Genomic DNA, 20,913 nt, shown 5'->3' with positions numbered 1-20,913 from the left:
TATAAGCTCCCTCACTTGCAATAAACTCCGCCAAACGTACAAAGGGTTACTTCCCAACTCAGCCCCCATAAATGAACATGTAGGGAAGTAACGAGCCTTATACATTCGATAGAATAGCGAGTGTATTCCCTGGATGAGACGCCAGGCCTGCTTTGTGAGCATAGCTAAGTTAAAAGCATTAAGGTCCCGAAAACCCATCCCTCCTTTATTCTTAGGCGAGCATAGTTTCCCCCAATTGAGTCAGTTGATTTTTTTCTCATTTCACATTTGGCCCTACCAATATTTTGCCAAGATCGAGTTAATGCCATCACATACCGCTTTAGGTATTTTGAAGATGGTCATGGAATAAGTTGGAATTGCCTGGGCTATAATTTTGATAAGAATCTCCCTACCTACTGTTCAAATGTACTTCTCTTTCCAACCCATTACCCGTTTAGTGATTCGTTCCAGAATTTCCTTGAAAGTATTCACTTGCGACTTGCCACCCACCATAGGGAGCCCTAAGTACCGTTCACAATTTATCATAATCTGTGCACCTAGCATTGTCTAAATATCCTCCTTCACTTCTTGGCTTGTGTTACGACTAAAGAACAGAGTTATTGTTGTTGTTGTGTGTATGTGTGTGTGTGTGTGTGTGTGTGTTTTTTTTTTCTCTCTCTCTATTAATGGCTTGCCTAAAGGCTTCTTCATATTGACAATCCTGCCATGTAGCTTGGTAGAATAAGAGGCTGTCATCCGCGAATAGGAGGTGAGAGATACGGATTCCCCCTCAACAGGAAAGTATTCCTTGCATCTGATTTGTCACTGTCGTTTGTCTCAACATTAAAGATAGGCCCTCAGTACATAAAAGAAAGAGATACGAAGAAAGAGGATCACCTTGTCGGATGCCCCACAATGGCTTAATAAATCCATTGGGCTCGCCATGGATGATCACTAAGTAAGATGCAGACTGTACAGTTTCCATGGCTAGGTTAACCCATTGCTTGGATAAGCCCAACTTCAACATAATCCGCCACAAAAATTCCCATTCCACTTGGTTTAGGCTTTACTAATGTCCAGTTTTACTGCCATATGGCCAACTTTCCCTCTCCTCCTATTCCGCATTCTATGGAGCATCTCAAAGGCCACCACAGTGTTGTCAGTGATAAGTCTTTCAGGCACAAAAGCACTTTGAAAGTATGAGATGACTTGAGGGAGAATAGTTTTTAGATGGTTAGCTAGAACCTTTGATACAATCCGTGAAACCACATTGCTCAAGCTAATTGGTCGGTACTCCGTGACATATTGCGGATTGTTCTTCATGAGGATTAACACAATATGAGTATAGCTCATCTTATGGAGACACTTACCAGAATGTAAAACTGATAGAACAACAGAGGTAACGTTGAGCCCGATTATATGCCAATACTTTTGAAAGAAAAAGGGTGACATGCCATCGAGTCCTGGTGCCTTCGAGGGGTGCATTTGAAAAAGCGCCACTCTTACTTCTTCCTCTATGCATGAATGGGTTAGTGTTTGGTTTATGCCATCCGTGATCACCCGTTCAACTAACTTAAGGACCCCATCCATGTTAACTGGATTTGAGGATGTGAGCAATCCCTTGTAGTAGTCCTTTGCTATTGTAGCTATCTGTCTTTCATTTGTGTGACAAACCCCCTAGTTATCATGCAACCCTTCCATTTGGTTCTTACGTCTCCTTTGACTAGCCCTTTGATGAAAGAATTTTGTATTCTTGTCCCTTGCTGGAAGCCAAATAGACTGAGATCTTTGCCTCCAGAATACTTCCTCATGATGCAATAACTTGTTAATATCCTTCTTGACCTCATATATCCTTCTCAAATTTCCCCTGTAGTCTCTCTCTGTTATTTTAGCTAGCTCTTGTTGTTTTTCTTTAAGATAAGTGCGAGTATTTTTAAAGGTGGCTTTATTCCATTGAATCAAACGTAACCGACACCTTTCAATTTTTTCGACCAAGCAGTACATAGGACTCCTTTCAACCTGCCTTTGAGACCAAGAATTTCTAATCTTCTATTCACATTTCGCATGCAATACCCATTTCTCTTCGAACCTCTGTAACTTCTTCCTTTGAGAGTGTTGTGTCACAGTGGGCTTTGTTTCCAACATTATGGGGTCATGGTTAGAGTAAGAAACAAAAAGATGGCTCAGATTTGCCATTGGAAACAACTCTCCACTCCACTATTGCGCAGGCCCAGTCTCCACTCCCTACCATTCCTCCATGTAAATATTCTGCCATTATACCCTAAGTCAACTAGCCCACAGTGGAGGAGGGCACTGCGAAAATTTTGCACGAAAGATAGAGGTTTGGGTAGGCGCTCAATTTTCTCATTAGATGATAGTATTTCATTGAAGTCACCCATACAAACCCAGGGAAGTGTTGCTCGATTTTTCAAATGATGTAACAAGCTCCAAGTCTCATGTTTACGTTGATCATCTGGGTGCCTATACACTCCAGTCAATCTCCATGCTACCTATGGGGAAGTAGTAAGAAATGCATCAATATGATTAGATGAAACTATTTGAGTGTTAATAACAACATCATCCTTCCATAATGATGCAAGGCCCCCACTCTGTCCCACACTAGGCACCACCTCCATCCCTTGAAAATTCAGTTCAACACATATAGGATTCATCTCTTGTACACTTAGTTTTTTCTCCATTAAAAACAAAATATTGGGTCCTTTTTGTCTCACTAGATCAGTGAGTACCTAAACTGCTCGACGGTTCCCAAGCCCTTGGTAGTTCCAACTAATGGTAATCATTGTGCTCGGCGGGGCTGAGTAGCAGCCGCCGTCGTTTGTGCAATGAGAGGTATTAGAGATATATTAGCCCATTAGCATAAGCCCAAGCCTAATTCTACTTTGTGTGCAAGCCAAGTCTCCTACTTGTAGTAGAAGTCTATTAGTCTAAGGTTTAGTCTACTATATATACAAATATTATGGTTTATTGTAATACAAGATTTGTACTACACTCTAATATATTATTGATATAGCCCTTTAGGGTTTCCTCTATGGATGTAAGCCATAAGGTTGAACCACGTAACCCTCGTGTGTTATTATGGTCTATACTTTATGCTTTCGCTTCCGTATCCATACTAGCATATTCAATATGGTGTATCAATGCTAATATTTAACATGGAATCAGAATCATTGCTCTAACTTTCTTGTGTCTTGCAGTCTTGTCTTTGTTGTTATTTTTCGCTGCCTTAACCTCTTTGGTAAGAAAAAATTTTCCGTGCCCTCTCCTGACTGCTCCACCACAGTCAGAGGTGCCCAAGGTTGAATCTTCACCGCCTGAAGCTCGATCACCGCCACCAAGATAACTGTTTGCGTCCGATCTTCCACATCGGACCTCCGATTAGGACATAAGACATATCACTGTGTAGATTTTCAATAGATCTACATAACCCTACCGAAATTATCATCATCTGACCATCCATGTGCCGCCACACACCGGTCAAAGTTTTGGCAGTTTCTTCCATTTGTCTCACGTGCCTTGGGTATTGCTTCAATCATCTCACCACTGCAGCTATCAGAACCATCTTTCTCTAATCTACCTCATCGGAAAAGAATTGGCCTTATTGGACTACCCATGCGCCTCAAGCACTACACACGTCGGAAAAGAATTGGCAGTTTCTACATGTTGTCTACGCGCCTCAAGCACTACACGCGTCGCCTCCCCTGCTGCTGCTGACGTCATTTGTGACGTCACTCTGCCACGTTAGCCCTAGTTGACGTCATCCTCCAAGTTACTGCTGATGTCATCAACCTTTTCTACTGACGTCATCTATTGACCTGCCTTTATTGACCATTGACTTGATAGCATTAATCGTTGACTTCTAGAGTTGATTGTTGACTTTAACCAGGTTTTACTAGAGTTGACTTTTCGCAGTCCAAGTGCTCCTTACCTAGTTTTTCACATAGATATCATTTTTTTAGTCTATTTTGCATATTTTGCTTCTAAATGAAGAATAAGGATAGGTCTTTATCTTGTTGCAATAATTGTCGCCAACAATCTAGCAAACGTTTTTTGCAATTCTTGTAAATGTTTTGGTCAAAATATTGAGACTTGCTATCATCGCAACAAATCAGTTGTTTCTGCTGTTGCTGTTGCTAATACTGAGTGTCCAACCAATGGCTTCCGTCTCTGAGTGTCCAAGGCTAATACTAAGTGAAGCCTTTAGCGACAAATTGGTCCGTCGCTATTGCTTCCTCTTCGTCGCAAAAGGTATTATGTTTTTATGTTTTTAGCAATGAAGGCCAATTTCGTCACTAAAGAACCCAGGTTTTGTAAAGATTTTTAGAGACGAAATTCACATTTCGTCGCTATAGCATACTTTATGTGACGAATAGTGATTTCGTCACTAAAAACATATTAGTGCAAAACTATTATTATTTTTAGTGACGACTATTTTCTGTTGCTAATTCTTCCTTATAGTGACGAAAGGATTTTCGTCACTAATACTATTCACAGCAATACCTACAGTGACAAAATATTTCGTCACTAAAAATTTCAAATTTTAACGATGAAAAATTTTGTCGCTATAGATCAATTCAGCTTGTGCCAAAGTTTCCCTCCGTTGGCGCCCATTTTTCAGATCACAATAGCGACGAAATTTATTTTTCGTCGCTAAATGTAATAATTTTTTTCATTTTTAGTGACGAAATTCATATTTCGTCACTAAAGCTGTATTTTTAGCGATGAAAAATATTTCCTCACTAATTTTCGTCGCTAAAAATATATTTTGTTGTAGTGCTCTGTGAGTTTGTGTGTTTTCGTGACTTCTTCATCCCAAGCCAGTTCATTCTTAACAATATAGTGATATTCTTGTTTCTGACCCAACATAAGCATAGGTAGTGTTTCATTAGTTACTGCAATGTGGGGTCTGTCTCTTTTCTTCTAGGTGGCCATGTTGGTGGGGGTTTGTTTACTTTGTGGGGACACACTTATGTTGTGTATAGGTTGGGAGTCACGTGCAAGCCCCGCTTCAATACCTTGTTCATTGTCATGAATTTCAGTGTTTATCGGCTTGGGGAGGATGTCCATGTCAATCACTGTAATGTCGGGATCATGGGTAGTAAGGGAATCATATGGTGTCTGGGGTGTGATTGTTGTATCCAAGGGGACCGTCAGTATTTTCAAGGATTCAGAGTTGCTACCCAGATTCTTTCCATGCAAAGTAGTTAGTGCCAAGGTCAACAGTGGGTCCCGTGGTGAAGCCCTAGTCGAATCACCAGACGGCGTGTTGTTAGTGCCGTCACTTGCAATAGGGCCATCGTGTTGTCTTGGTGGACTAGGCTGGCATCCATCATCAAAACTAAACTGAAGGCAACCACCTGCTTTGAGCCACTCTCCATAGGGATGTTCAGTCCTAGTCGAGTCCTCCTCTGGTACATCACAGAATCTCACTTCATGCCCAAGCTTACCACATGCAAAACACCAGCCCACAATTCGCTCATACTTGAAGGCCACTATTGATTGATCTCCTTCGGGGCTTATAATTCAGCCCCTACGGTGGAGAGGCTTGTTTAAAGGGAGCACCACTCAAATTCGTAGAAACCTCACTTGGTCAGACTCGACTGCTTTGGTATTAACCTTAAGCACGTCCCTAAGATCACCTCCAATATCCTTCGCCACTTTGTCGTTCATGAGGTTGAACGGCAAGCCCCACACTTGGATTCAAAACGGAGCTTAAGTGAAGCTGATAGAGTGTGCCGTCATGCCCTTTTCCCATCTCCGTGTAACCAAGAGGTGGTTGTCGAAACTCCACAGACCGTTATCTTGCACCCAACAAAGTTGGCTTTCAAGTTTGAAGCGGAATAGATATAACCCGTTCCCTATGTCGAAAATCTTAAGGTCATTGTCGAATTCCAAACAGATCGCAAGAGGTTTTTCGTGGCTCTGAGAAAGATCGGTTTCTCCGTGAAAAAGTGACCTATGAGGCTAAGGGAGTAGTCTACCAACGTTTGGGGATGAAGAGAAGGGTTTACCGTGATATCCCTACCCTCGACCTCCGTCAGTTTCATATTTTGTGTCCTTTCAATGAACTTTGCATCCATGTCCATGAAGATGGTGAGAGTACTGAGCGTAAAGAAGGAAGATGTGGGGAAAGCCACCAGGCGGCAGCAAGTAGGGCTTACCCTTGGTGAGAAGAAAGACTCCTATGTAGAGGAGAAACATACTATTTGTTAATTGTGACTATCTCCTTGGATATAGACCTTAATTACCTCTTATTAATGTCACTATGTTTGGGAAGATAATGTCAAATTTTATAAGAAAGAGCCTGACAAGGAAAATGACATTTGGGAACCGGCCTATCAACCTTTGATAAAACCTAGAAGGGAATGGTTGAGGTGAAGAGTGTGTTTGGGAAGTAATGAAACTTGAAACTTATTAGAGATTTTAACTTATTTTTGCTACTATTCATGAGTCCTATTACATTTTTTGGTACTATTTATGGATCTCACTGTACTATTCAGCTAGTTTTTAGCTTTTTTCTACATTACTTTCAATAAAAAGATTTCAGTTTCAACTAAATAAGATGTTCCCAAATGAATGCAAAGTGAGATTTTAAGATCCTTATATCATACAAAAAGAGACCCAATGAGCCAAATAGTGAAATAGAACATTATACATTAGGAGGGGAACTAAAGGGAAAAAGCATCAGAATACTAAAGAAGAGACCATCTTCTTTATTAGTTGTTAGTCACGAAATCCAGGCATCAGCTATAAATAACAAACATTCCACAGCCCCCCCCCCCTCTCTAGATGATAGGCCTTCATACCTATTAATCTCAATCATAAAAATAAAGATCATTGAAATGTTTGACAAAGCAATATATTTCTCTCATTGCATCACCAATCAAAGATCATTTGAATAAATGTTATTGAGCAAGGAATTTTTTTGTGTTGGATGATCCTTGCTAAATAGATGTAAGGTTTGAGTCCATTAAAAACTATCGCCCCATAAGCCTTTGCAATTCAGTCTACAAGATCATTACTAAAGTCATTGTCAATATAATTAGACATTTCTTGGATAAGCTTATCTCTCCCTACCAATGTGCTTTCGTCCCAGGTAGAAGGGGAGTGGACAACGCAATTATCGTTCAGGATATTATTCACTCTATTGGCAAAACAAAAGGGTGAGTGGGTTACATGGCTGTGAAGATTGATTTGGAAAAGGCCTACGATAGGCTCGAATGGAGTTTTATAAGGGGAATGTTGAGAAGATACAATCTGCCAGATAATCTTATTGAGCTAATTATGAGTTGTATTTCAACAGTCTCAACTTCTCTTCTATTTAATGGGGGTAATTTAGACTCCTTTTGCCCTTCTAGAGGTATAAGACAAGGAGATCCTATTTCCCCTTATATCTTTATCCTCTATATGGACTTCCTTGGGCAGCTTATCCAAGAGAAATGTGAAGCTAAGAAATGGTGTCTAGTGAAAGCTTCAAGGAATGGTCCTTCTTTCTCTCACCTCTTCTTTGCCAATGACCTTGTTCTTCTTACCAAGGCAAACTTCGACAACTGTTTAGCCATCAAGGAGGTCCTAGATACATTCTACAACCTTTCTAGACAATCTTTGAGTGTAACTAAATCTAGAGTGTTCTTCTCCCCAAATGTTAGCTAAGAAAACAGAGAGGTCTTGAGCGACATTCTCAGATTCCAACAGACATCTTGTTTAGGGAGGTACCTGGGGTTTCCCATTAAACACCAAGGAAGGGCGAATCACGATTTCAATTTTATCTTGGATAGGGTGAAGAGGAAGCTTGTGGGTTGGAAGGCAAATCTGCTGTCCATGGCAAGTAGAGCAATCCTTATTCAAGTATCATCCTCATCCATACCCGCTTACGTCATGCGAAGCAATTTACTACCTAAGAAGGTTCTGGAAGGAATTGACAGAGTTAACAGAAACTTTTTGTGGGGATCTACGGAGAATAGCAAAAAGATGCACTGGGTAGGATGGAAGAAGGTAACCAGACTAAAAGAGGATGGTGGATTGGGGCTCCAAACAACAAAAGGGAGGAGCACAACACTTCTTGCTAAATTAAATTGGAGATTCCACATGGAAAGCAATGCTCCTTGGGCAAAAGTCTTGAAACTAAAATATTGCAACCGCCAACGTCTAAATGTGAGGAATGAGAACAAGCTGCCTAGCTCCAAAACTTGGAAAAGTCTAAAAAATGGAGAAGTCATCTTTAAGAAGGGGGTTAAATGGACCCCGGGTTATGAAAGCAACCTTGATTTCTAGAATGATAGTTGGTCCAATTTTGGTCCATTGAGGAATGTCATTCAAGGCCCCCTAACTTATAGGTCCTCCAAGTTGGAAGTTAAGGATGTGAGAGCCTCAGGAAGCTGGAATTGGCCAATCATCCAAATGGACCTTCCTATTGAAGTCATAAGGGAGCTTCAAGCCACTCCGATTCCCATTGCTGCTAGGATAGAGGATAGGCTGGCCTGGAAATTCTCTAGCCAAGGAGAATTTAATCTTAAAAGTGCCTATCTTCTTACCATAGAGCCCACGGTGGAGGTTCCCTTCAAGGGGAAGTGGGTTTGGAATTTGAAAACATTGCCGAGAATCCAAGCCTTTGTGTGGAGATGTATGCGTCAAAGCATTGAGGTCAATCAGTGCCTTTTGGCAAGAGGAATTTCAACTGATCCTAAGTGCCCCTACTGCCATGGGGAACCTAAGACTATTTTACATGCACTCCGAGACTATCTGATAAGCAATAGTGCCTGGATCCAGCTGTGGAAGCAGAGTACAGGCTCCTTTTTTGCTAACCTACAAGATTGGCTTATAATAAATGCCAAATCTCAAGCTATGCACCAAGGCCCAGGTCAGTGTCCATGGTATCAAGTTTTCCTTTTTGCAATCTGGTTGATCTAGAAAAGTAGTAATCAATGCTTGTTCAATAATAAAAACCCAAATCCTAATATCGCCAAAGAGATTTTGGACCGTACCTTTGAATTCACTCACTATGCTTGTACCACTCTGGCAAAAAATAGAAGGATTATGATGAGCATCCGTTGGGAGAAACCGTGTAGTGGATGGTTTAAACTAAACACAGATGGTTCATCTCTAGGAAATCCAGGCTTAGCTGGTGGAGGGGGCCTAATTAGAGATGAAAATGGTGATTGGGTTGTTGGTTTTGCTAGGAAAATTGGGATTGCTAGCAGGTTTATGGCTGAGATGTGGGCTCTTCATGATGGACTCCTATGCCTTCAAAGCCATGCCCAAGCAGTCATAGTGGAGATGGATTCCAAAGTTATTATTGATACGCTCTCTATCCATGCTGAAGCTAGCACTACTGTTTCTGCTATCATGGCAGATTGCAAGCAGCTAGTTACTCGAATCCCTCAAGTTAGGTTCAACCATGTCTATAGAGAAGCAAATAAGTGTGAAGACTTTCTTGCTAAATTAGGTGCCTCACTTGATGTTGATTTTAATGTTTTTTCAAGTCCGCCTGTGGACCTTTTAGCCTTGTGGGAGGCAGATGCCCATGGTCTGTCCTGTATCAGACTTTGCCCTGGCCCTTCTTTTAGTGTGTAGTTTCTTTGTTTTAATTCCTTTTCTACAAAAAAAAAATGTAAGGTTTGAGTGAGATTGTAAAGCTCAATACCATTAATAAGTATTTTGAATGGTTGATGGTGGCTACAAGTACACTCTTTGTTTTTGCCATGTTAGAATATCTAGAAAGGGAGTGTGATAAAGGAGCTGGTATCTCATGCGCCTGGCATATGAGAGATTTTTTCGTGATAAAGATGATACTTATGCAAAAAATTTTATGCTCGCATTAAATAATGATAAGGAAGATTGCGAGAGTTAGGTGAGAAGTAGGACAGCGGATACTCCAACTATGTTGCCAAATGGACACTCCAACAGTTTCGCATAGATGTTATTAATGGACCATCTAGGATTATGTTCATATAATACTAAATTGGTAGCTCTTTGTCTGTGATCTATTCAATTCAAATGTTCATATAATACTAAATTGGTAGCTCTTTGTCTGTGATCTATTCAATTCAAATGTGCTCCTAGAGAGGCAAATCAAGTTGCTCATGATTTGAATTCTTGGTCTTTTAAAAATAAGTATTCAAGTTATTTGTTCTTGGTTTTGCCCCTCTTGTTTTTTGTGATGTGTTAGCTCTTGAGCAAGGTAGAATTGGTTTCTTAGCTCTTGTTTCTAGCTCCTTTGTTAATAAAACATTTTTATTAAAAAAAAGGTGCACTCCCAATTTTCTAGATATGATAAATCAAGAGACAATGTTGTTTGTGCATTGCAGCCCAATATAGATCTGTCAACAATGAGTAAACATCTCTCCCTTATATATATATATATAACTGAAGCTTTTGAAGCTCCCACAATTTCCCATGTCAACGTAATATTAAAAAAAAAAAACCATAAACACAAACAAACAAAAATTCTAAAACCCCCCCAAAAAAAAAAACATAAACTCAAAATCAGAGAAGCCCTGGACCCTAACACACTTTGCCTTCTCCTTCCTCCAAAATGCAGGCCACGCTCTGCCGTTCCCCCACACGCAAATCGCAGCTCAACAGCTCCACCTTCAGTCCAAAACGCAGGCCACCATCAGCCCTTCTCTCCCACAACTCAACGGCTCCACCATCTCTGGCACCACCCTTCTCTAGCTCTATGTTTGTCGACGCTACCCATCTCTCACTCACAATAGTTTCTCCCCCTCTCTAGCCCTCAGTTCTTCTCTCCGACAACCCTGTTAATACCTAGGTTTCTACCACCGGGTTTGTAAGTTCTACCCCAATCGAATTTTTATTTTTATTTTTGATAGCTAATTTGAGTTTGGGGTGAGTTTGTAGAGAAATTCAAGTTTGGTTTTGAGAATATCTACTTACACATGGCTATATGATTGAAATCAGAGAAGCCCCAATAACCCGAGGCAGAACGACCCCACTTGAAGGTGTGGCTACCTTTTTGGTTGTCATCATTGGAATGCTTGATTTAATTGTTTTGATAATTATTGATTATTTTTTTTTGGTGTTTGTACTGGTATGCTTTTTAAGTCATTGGCTAATGAGATGTGAAGAATAAAGGGATTTTTGCTGAATTCGTTTGTTTTTGTTTGTGTTGTTAGGAAGTGGGAGAATATTGTGGATGAATGGGTGAATTTGAATCAACCTAGGGAACACACATCCTCTGCTTTAATGGGTAACACTGTTTGTACTATCTGGAATGAATTTAATTTCAGTTTCTCTTCTGAGTAAGTAACTGAGTGCAGATTGCATTATAGAAAGTAATTTAAAAGTGGTAATTGTTGTTGTTGGCAGCTGATGGAGACTCACCTCAGCAGAAAGTTACTCAAAATGGTTATCACCAAGTTGAAGAAATCTTTTTTTTTTTTGTAGGAACAGTTTGTTTAGGTGTTGTACGATTTCCCAGTTAAATTCAAACACTTACTGCATTTGTCATTGCAGTTCAAACATTGTTATATTGTGAAGGACAATTAATTAGGGAATATAACGTATAGCATCTAAGGAAATGTATTTAAGTTTTGTTCTTTATTTTTGTTGAGCCAACTAATTTGCTTTGTCTGGGAGAAAAAAACTGTTGGAAAATGGGTTTTGTTTTAGAAGTTTCTAATATTCTATTCTTTTATAGGTTCCTGATTTCGCTTACTCTCCAAATCCACACAGTGAGTAGAAGAATTAGATTCCAACTTCAACTTTTGAGCTTTGTATGAGTGTGTTTTAATTTGGAGTTTGAATGATCCAACTTGCTTGCACAGATGGGAGTTCTGAATTAGATAAGAATAATTTAGAATCCGAGCCAAAGCCGAAAGTTATTCCTCGGAAAGAAGCTCCTCCTCTTAGAGCAGAACCTGTATCTGCCTCAGTACATCAAAATGTATGAATACCAAATTAAGAGTCTCTAGCTCCAATGTTTGGTTGATTATCATTTGGAGTAAGAAAATTAGTTTTTGAAGGAATTGATTCCAAAATATGAGAAACTAAACTCAATTGCATCGAATAGTTTAGTTTAGCTCAATTGAATGGGAGGTGTAAGTTTTCCCATGATGCTCCCTAACAGTATGAAGTTTGAGATATTTTTAATTTCTTGCCAACCAAACGGATTGTGAATGTTATTTAACTAAATTTGAATAACTTCATTGGGATTTTGCAGAGACTGAGAGAACAACAACAAAAGGAGGTTGACTCTGAAAAACTTGCTTCAACAAGAAAAAGGCTTCAAGAGAACTACAAAGAAGCTGAAAATGGTCACTTATTTTCTTTTCTGCTTCTACTGTAATTTTACTGGATTCATCAATTTGGGCTTATGCTGAAGCTGTTTGTGTTTTTGTGTTTTACTTTGGTAAAGCCAAAAGGCAAAGAACAATTCAGGTGATGGACATCCATGAGATCCCAAAACCCAAGAATGCCTTCTTTGGAAAGAACAAAGGTGGTATCGGTGGCGGTTCTCACTGGCGGCACTGGTGACTGAATACGGAAAATCATACATACTAAAGGGTACATGAGGGAGGTTGGAAAGGCCAAAACCGGTTGTGTCTCTTACATTGTTTTTTGGAGTTATAGAAAACAAAAACAACAACACTTTTTTTTTTGTTAATTTACTTAATAACAAAAATTAAAATGACTTATTTGGGAATAGTGATTTCAAAGTGTTAAAAATTTTGAGGTTTTTAGTAGCGGGAAACTCTAGCAAAGCACATACACTCACACCCAAATCCACAACAATCTTAAGTGTCAATTTGTTATTGGCACACCAAATTCACATTTTCACATTTTCATCAAAGTGTTGAAAATTTTGAGGTTTTTAGTAGCGGGAAACTCTAGCAAGGCACATACACTCACACCCAAATCCACAACAATCTTAAGTGTCAATTTGTTATTGGCACACCAAATTCACATTTTCACCAAGTACGAGAGGTGGTCTCTTGTGTTAGTTTTGAAATCCAATGGAATACTTATTTTCATGAAGATTATAGACATATTGAACTTTTTTAATAATTCAATAGTTGGGGTGGGATTATTATGAAATTTATTGACATTAAGAGTGTTTGGTTTTACATTGTAAATCTTTGATGAATTGGTATAATTTGGTGTTATACTTGATACAAATTTGGCGAAAAATTAAGTAGCTTGAAGAAGTTGAGAAAAGAGAAGAGCCTAAGAAAGGGAGGAAATAGATTCTTGGAAAGCATTGGATAAAGCTTGAAGATGTAAGCACAATTGTATATTTATTGGTTCTTTTGTAATACTTATTAAACCAAATGTAAGATCATATTATGATTATTGTAAATATATTACTTCATAATCTTTGTATTTATCTCATTTTTAATGAATTTATTTGTAATATTTTGATAATTTCATTATAATTACATGTTTCATCTTATATTAGAGCCAATTCAGCTTCCACTAATTGAAATTAGAGAAATGTTTAAACCTGAACATGTTAATATTTGATTTAAAACAATCCCGTGCATCGCACGGGTTAGTGACTAGTTATTATTATTATTATTATTATTAAGAAACCTCTTTCTCTTGGGAGGGAAGGAGGTAATTTATGGTTGTGTGTGTGTGTTTGTATATATATATATATATTTTAATAGTTTAATACTAGAGTTGTTTGGTCTGATATTAGACGTGCACAAAAATATCAACAATAAAAAAAATTTTAATATATCCTATAAGTTATGTAAAAATCTTTTGCCTTTTTTATAAATTTTTATAGTGAAATTCTTAAAATTTTAATTTTAATAAAAATCACAAAAAATTCTAGCAAAGCTAATAAATGAATTCAATGGAATTATAGTCTTTAAAAACATTAATTATCCAAAACTTTTAAAAATAAAAGTGTAAATTTTTTTTTTTTTAAAAAATGAAATTTAGAAAACAAAAACTATCTATGTTTCGGGGGCCATGGCACCCCAAATTTTTTTGAAATCTATTATACTATATATAATTATCTTGTTACCTTGTCTCTAAATTTTTATAGGAGCACCATTGTACTAACTCATTTTTTTAAAAAGAAAAAAAATTATTTTGGGTGGGGGAAGGGGGGGGAGTAACTCAAATGATTGGAGGGGCCAACTCCTATTATATAAGACAATCCTTTGAATTATTTGATGATTAAATATAGTATAACAGATTTAAAAAATTTTGGAGGTGGGGGGCAAACGTAGCCCCCCACAATTATGTATGTGGCTACGTCATTGGGTATTTCCAAATGGAAACATTCAGAATTCAAATTACTCATCCCTTATTTATTGAATTGTAAACAAATGTAATTTAATCAAGTTTGAGCAACACATTGCTTAACTTAGACTTATTAATCTTTTTTGCCTCGCTGTGAATCATTTGACTACCTAAATATTAATATACATAAGTTAGGTTTAAAAGTTTAGAGCAACTGACAAACTGCAAGCGCAAACTTGTCTAAATTTAAATTACTAAATCTATAGGTATGATTAGACAATTCTCAAGGTGTTGCAAGTCTGAATACAATAATAAGGAAGTGCAGGTTCAGGAATTTAACTAGGCTCGACCGATCGAGACTAAGCTGCAATCGATCGAACTACGTTTCTGCATAATTTTAATTTTTGCCTAATAGCCCAGTAAGTAATTAGGGTTCAAATCTAATTCACATTGTATTTAAAGGAAACCATGGGACACGTTTTGTAGAGATTTTGGAGCTTTTCTTTTGAGATCTAAAAAGTTTCGTGTCTTTTCCTTTCAAAGTCACTACCAAAAATCTTTATACATAGAATTTGAATCAATAGATCTGAAGTTACTACATACCACTCATCAAAGGTACTAGATCTCTAAACCTTCAAGGGTGGTGTTGGAGTCATGGACTAGAGGTCTACGTTGGAGATCTAAAGCGTGGACTGGAGGTTCATGTTGAAATAGATCCACATAAAAAAGTTCGAGGGTTTCAATTTCAAAACTAGGTTTGATAATTTTAGTTAAGTTTACTAAGAATTAAATATTATTGACTATAAACTTCTATTTAATATAGTGGATTGTTCTCTTGGGATCATTTCCCGCTGGTTTTTTACTTTAAAATTGGATTTTTTTTTTTTCTTGAGTCATCATATTTGTGCCTTATTTATATTTCCGCTGCATGATATGTTTGATAAATGTTTGTTTTAGATCTTCAAAATTGAACTAAGTAACAACTTGACTATTAAAGGTTAAACACAATGTTTCCAAGGGTCTACAAACTAACAACATATATTAAGTTAAATGGTAATTAATACATTCAAAAATAAGTATTTGATAATTAAATATAGTTTAATAGATTTCAAAAATTTGGGGGGATGGGGGAACATGTATATGGCTATGTCCCTGTGTGTTTCAAACGAAGACGTTTAGGGTTCAAATTCCTCATCCCCTAACTACTGAATTGTATTTTTTTTTTTAATCAAGTTTGAGCAACATATTGCTTAATTCAGACTCATTAATATTTTGCCTTGCTGTGAATCATTTGGCTACTCAAATATTAATATACTTATGTTAAATTAAATTGTAGTTAATACAGTTAAAAATAAACATCAAATTATTAATATTTATGGGGTCAACTTCTATTTTATAAGCCAAATCTTTGAAGTATTTTATAATTATATAAAGTTTAATAGATTTCAAAAACTTTCAGGGGGCCAAACTTGTATGTGGCCATGTCCCTGGGTGATTTCAATGGAGATGTCTAGCACTCAAATGCCTCATCTTTTGAATATTGAATTGTAAAAGAAATTATTATTTAACCAAGTTTACGCATAGGGCTGTAAACAAACCAAGCCGATCATGAACAACTTGGACTCGGCTCGATAAAAAGTTTGTTCATGTTTGTTTGTTTATTAATAAGCCAAGCTTGAGCCTTAGTTTTCGGCTTGATTGATAAACAAGCCGAGCTTGAGCAAAAATATTTGTTCGTGAACAATCAGGCTCGATACAACACAAGCCAAGCTTAAGCTTGTATATAGCTGGATAAAGGCTTGATATATATTTACTAAATAAACTAAATATTTTTATATTACACATATTTTAATAATAAAATTTCCCACATGAGATAAATTTTCATTAACCATTACTTTAAGTTTTTTTTCTTTCCTTTTTTTTTTAACATTAATAGCAAAAAAAAAAAAAAAAAGACCGAAGACTTCACTTTGTAACTCATGCTTTTGTCAATTTCCACTTCTACCTTCTAGAGTTCTCTAGCTAGTACAGTTGTACTTCATGCATACAGCATTACAGCTGGACACTCCACTTCTACCTTCTAGAGTTCACTAAAGACTCTAATACAATAGTACATGCCCTATCTTATCCCTTCATATACAGCTGGACTTCACTATCTTATCCCTTTGTTGTCTTTTCATATTATTTTCGTGTGTTAGTTTAGTCATTTAGTTACTCCTTTCAGTTCTCTCTACCGAAACTTCACCATTTAATTACTCCTTTCAGTTCTTCTCAGCTCTTCTCAGTTCTCTCTACCGAAACCCAATTCAGTTTTATTCAAACTGAAATTTTCAGCTGTCACTCAAGGAGTCCATATCAATCCTATGCAGTTTATAGCCTAAAACTCTTAGGCTATCTTGGAAAGACCAAAGCTTCTTTGAGAATCTTCAATCTTTCTCTCTTTTATCATCAGTTTCTTTCTTTTCCCATCAGTTTCTTTCTTTTTCCCAAATTTTCACAAAGAATTGATCAACTCTCTCTCTCGTGAGGCCAAGAAATTCCACCAAATCTGCATATCTCTTTGCAACAAATGAACAAGTCCTAGATTTGGAAGAGTTAGATGCTAGCAAAGAGGATTTAGAGTCTGGTGTTTACCGAATCACCATGTAATTTAAGGGTTCTAGTGGGTGTGCAAAGAGCTCCGACAACAGCTCTAGATCGGGTGTAGTATTTGGCATCACTACCATCTTCGCTCTCTACCTCCATCCTCCAAGACGTTCATAGCCTTCTCTCACCATAGGTAAATTTTCATGTTTAAAAATTTTCTATATATTTTTATAGTTGTTTGCACTGTAGTTTGTTTGATATTGCAAAAATTTTTTGATTTTCAAGTTATGGTTGTTTATGAAATTGCTATATAACTTAGAAAAATCTTGTTGGTTGAATTCGTTTGATAATAACTTGACTTTGTAATTAGTGGATTGTGATTGTAAAGTCTGGTATGTAGTTTGGAATGGGTTTGTGCTTTTCTTTTCCTGAGGTGCAGAGTCCTCTGTGGTTAGCTACTAAAAATTTTATAATTTCTTTGTACTTAGCTTTGTTTTGTGCTATGTGTTTTTGGATATTAAATTTGATTTCTTGTTTATTCATATATGTTTTGGAATGTTAATTTATTTAGATTTGTGAAGTGGAGAGTCAACAAATGGATGCTCCTGCTACTAAAAATCTAGATGCAGTAATTAATATTGATGAGAATGGAGAATCTATAAAAAATAAGGATGTCAAACTTGAAGAAAATCCATTTGAAAAAAAAAAGGAAAAGGACTTCTGTGATTTGGAATGACTTTAATGAAATTATTCTTCCTAATGGAGCAAAAAAGGTTCAATGTATTCACTGCCTTAAAAGACTTGCCTACAATAATAATGGTGCAACAACACAATACCATAGGCAATTGAAAGGTTGTCTAAGTCGTAAATTAGCTGATAAGAAGAAAAAACTGTTAGCTGTAAATGAAGGTGGGGTGGAAAGTGAGGTGGCAATAGCAAATTTTAAGTATGACCATGCCAAGGTCAGGGAAAAGGCTTCACATATGATCCTTGTGTATGAATACCCTTTTAATATGGTGGAACATGAGGTTTTTAATGTTTTTATGAAAACTGCTACTCCATATTACCAAAAACTTTCACGCAATACTGCAAGGAATGATTGCATTTCTACTTTTGAGATGGAGAAGAAAAAATTGAAGACTATGCTTGGTAGTGTCAATAGAGTTAGCCTTACTGCAGATTTTTGGAAATCTAGACAAAAAATTGGGTATATGTGTCTCACTTGTCATTTTGTTGACTCTAGTTGGAAATTACAAAAGCAAATTATAAATTTTTGTGATGTACCACCTCCACATTCTTAAGTTGTAATTTCTGATGCTATTTTTAAGTCTTTGCTTGATTGGGGGCTTGAAAACAAGGTGTGTACAATAACCTTGGACAATGCTAACAACAATGATGCAGCTGTAAGAATTTTGAAAGATGCTATCAAAAGGAAGCTCATGTTGGGGGGCAAGATCTTTCATGTACGTTGCTGTGCACATGTCATTAATTTGTTGGTACAAGATGGGTTGAGTGAGATTGAAACGGTGATTGAAAATGTCCGTGAAAGTGTGAAGTATCTAATTGCATTAGAAGCTCGTCTTATAAAGTTTGGTGAGATTGCAAAGCAATTGCAATTACCGTCCAAGAAGTAGATCTTAGATTGTCCCGCACGTTGGAATGCAACATATGCAATGTTAGCTTCTACCTTGGAGTTTAGAGAGGTGTTCCCTAGGTACAAAGATAGAGATGCGAGGCATAATTGGCTGCCTAGTAATGAAGATTGGGATAAGATAGAACATGTGTGCAATTTTTTATCAGTTTTTGAAGAAGTCACAAATGTCATATCAGGAAGTAAATATCCAACTGCAAATATATTCCTTCCTGAGGTTTGGAAGATAAAAGAAGTTTTAAATGAGAAGTCACTTGATGAAAATGATTACATTAGTGCTATGGCATGTAAGATGAAGTTAAATTTTGACAAATATTGGGGTGAATGCAACTTTGTAATGGCCATAGCTGCTATGTTAGATCCTCGGCTCAAAATGACTTTGATAAACTTTTCCTTCCCAAAGATCTATCAAGGGTTTGAAGTAGCTAGAAACATTGATTGTGTTCATGATGCCTTATATCAACTTTATAATGAATATGTTGTGGACTATACTTCAAGCAATGCTGGACAAAGTGCATCTAAATCCACTGAAGGTAGTAGTAGTTTTGGTGGCAATAATTCAAAGTTTAAAACTAGAGGTAGAATGGAGTTTGATCAGTTTATTAATAATGCTGATAACATACAACCAACAAAATCAGATTTGGATGTGTACTTGGAAGGTATCTTTTTATGCTCGGATGATTCAGATTCAGACTTTGATGCTTTGGAGTGGTGGAAGGCTAACAACCTAGCATTTCGTATTCTCTCAAAAATGGCATCTGACATACTTTCCATTCCCCTCACCACAGTAGCTTCAGAATCTGCGTTCTCTACAGAAGGTAGAGTAATTGATGTGTATCATGCTTCTTTATCAACAAAAACTGTACAAGCTTTACTTTGTGGCGGTGATTGGGTTCGACCTCTTTACAAAACTAAGAAACAATCAAAAGTAAGTGTTCATCACATTTATTAATTCTTTTCCGAAAAACAACTTAAATTTATTTTAATTTTTGTCTATTGTAACAAAGACTTGGAATCTAAAGCTTCTAATTTTTTTTTGTAGGTTGAACTGGGGTCTACTAGCATCATGGAGATAGCCATACCTTTTCCAAAATGATGCTATGTTAAGTGTATTGTTTAGTATGCCCGTGTCTTTTTTTTTTTCATTAAATGTTTTTTATAGCTCTTTTTTTTTAATTTTTTTTATAATGTTCTTGAAAGCTTATATTTGCCTTTACATGCAGTTGGAAGGAGAGAATGAGTTGAAGGATTTTTTTGTATTTGCAAGAGGGTGTAAGGTATGTGCTTTGTTATTTGATAATGGTCTTTTATATCTATGATTTTCTTATATTTGCAAAGGGCATCTTATGTTGATATGATGCATATTGATAATACAACTGTAATAATGTAAAATTGATTTTCTCTTAATTTTCTGAATGTTGACTACAATTATCATCTTCCCCTATAATTTCTAATGTCATTTTATTATTTTTGGTTGTTTTGTATGCAGGTTGTTGGTTTTCTAATCTGGTGCATATTAAAGACCTTGCGGTGGAATATATTCTGATCTGGTGCAGAAAGTGAAAGACTTAGATTTGTGAATGATAGATGGTCTTTTGTTTTAAAAAAACTAAACATTCTTTTTGTTAATGGCATGCTGCATATGATAGCTTAGCATATGGTGATATGAATACTTTTGAAATGTCATGTCAGGAGGGTCTTTCTTTTTTTGTTTGAAGATTATATATAGCTGCACAGATGACAAGTATATTTGTCAAGGAAGTATGAAGATTATATTTGTGAATTGTATTTTGAACAAATATTATAGCTAGAGACAAGGAAGTATGAATGGATTGATTTAATTATGCAAAGCTTTAATTTGAGCAATTGCTAATCACAGGTGGAATTAGAAGCATGAACAAATGAGTGTATTATTTTCTTATTTTTGTTTACTTAATTGTTGGAGATTTGAGCAGATTTGAGCACTTGATAGTGCAATTTTGTTAGATCCCAAGCAAAAAAGCTTGACTTGAGCTTGAGTTTGAGCTTGATGTTAAGCTTGAGCTTGGCTTGATTAATTTATCAAGCCAAGCCAAGCTGAGCTCAAGCTTTTGGGTTTCTCCACGAGCTCGAGTTCAAACATTATATTTAGGCTTGTCTCGAGCTCGAGCCAGGCTGGAGCATTTTATTTTTACTGACGAGCCAAGCTCAAACAGGCACTACTCGCTTCAAATACGAAAGGCTAGTTTGATTTCCGTTAGAAACAATGGTTACTTACGTTGCCTCATATACATACACGTGCGTAAAAAAAATTTATTTTGATTTTAATTTTTTATAATATGAGCTGGTGTCCCTTAATAGGAAAAAATATATCACGTGTTTGATATATGTAACTACATACCCACAATGTGTGGGTGCTATCCACCTATGAATGGGACTGACATATTGTGAGTGAGTAGTTGCATATGAGGTAAAAAAATCCCAAC

The 20,913-nt window shown here is 36.8% G+C and overlaps 1 protein-coding gene across 3 annotated transcripts; it reads left to right on the top strand.

Moving 5' to 3' along the window:
- The first annotated feature begins 16,459 nt into the window (after nt 1-16,459).
- Nucleotides 16,460-20,281, top strand: LOC142641623 (zinc finger BED domain-containing protein RICESLEEPER 2-like). 3 transcript variants are annotated; one of them, XM_075816092.1, is made up of 5 exons: nt 16,460-16,990; nt 18,199-19,376; nt 19,491-19,550; nt 19,672-19,725; nt 19,938-20,281. In XM_075816092.1, exons 2-3 carry the CDS (start codon nt 18,471-18,473, stop codon nt 19,542-19,544), a joined length of 960 nt encoding a protein of 319 aa, XP_075672207.1. In that variant the 5' UTR covers nt 16,460-16,990; nt 18,199-18,470; the 3' UTR covers nt 19,545-19,550; nt 19,672-19,725; nt 19,938-20,281. The 3 variants fall into 3 exon arrangements, 2 of the variants coding, with proteins under 2 accessions (XP_075672207.1, XP_075672206.1); XR_012845432.1 differs by having other exon boundaries at nt 16,462-16,990; nt 19,087-19,376; XM_075816091.1 differs by lacking the exon at nt 16,460-16,990 and having other exon boundaries at nt 18,101-19,376.
- The last annotated feature ends 632 nt before the right edge of the window (nt 20,282-20,913 follow it).

Source organism: Castanea sativa, chromosome 6 (genome assembly GCF_040712315.1).
Source record: "Castanea sativa cultivar Marrone di Chiusa Pesio chromosome 6, ASM4071231v1".
Taxonomy (NCBI): domain Eukaryota; kingdom Viridiplantae; phylum Streptophyta; class Magnoliopsida; order Fagales; family Fagaceae; genus Castanea; species Castanea sativa.
This window is presented reverse-complemented; position numbering and strand designations above follow the sequence as displayed.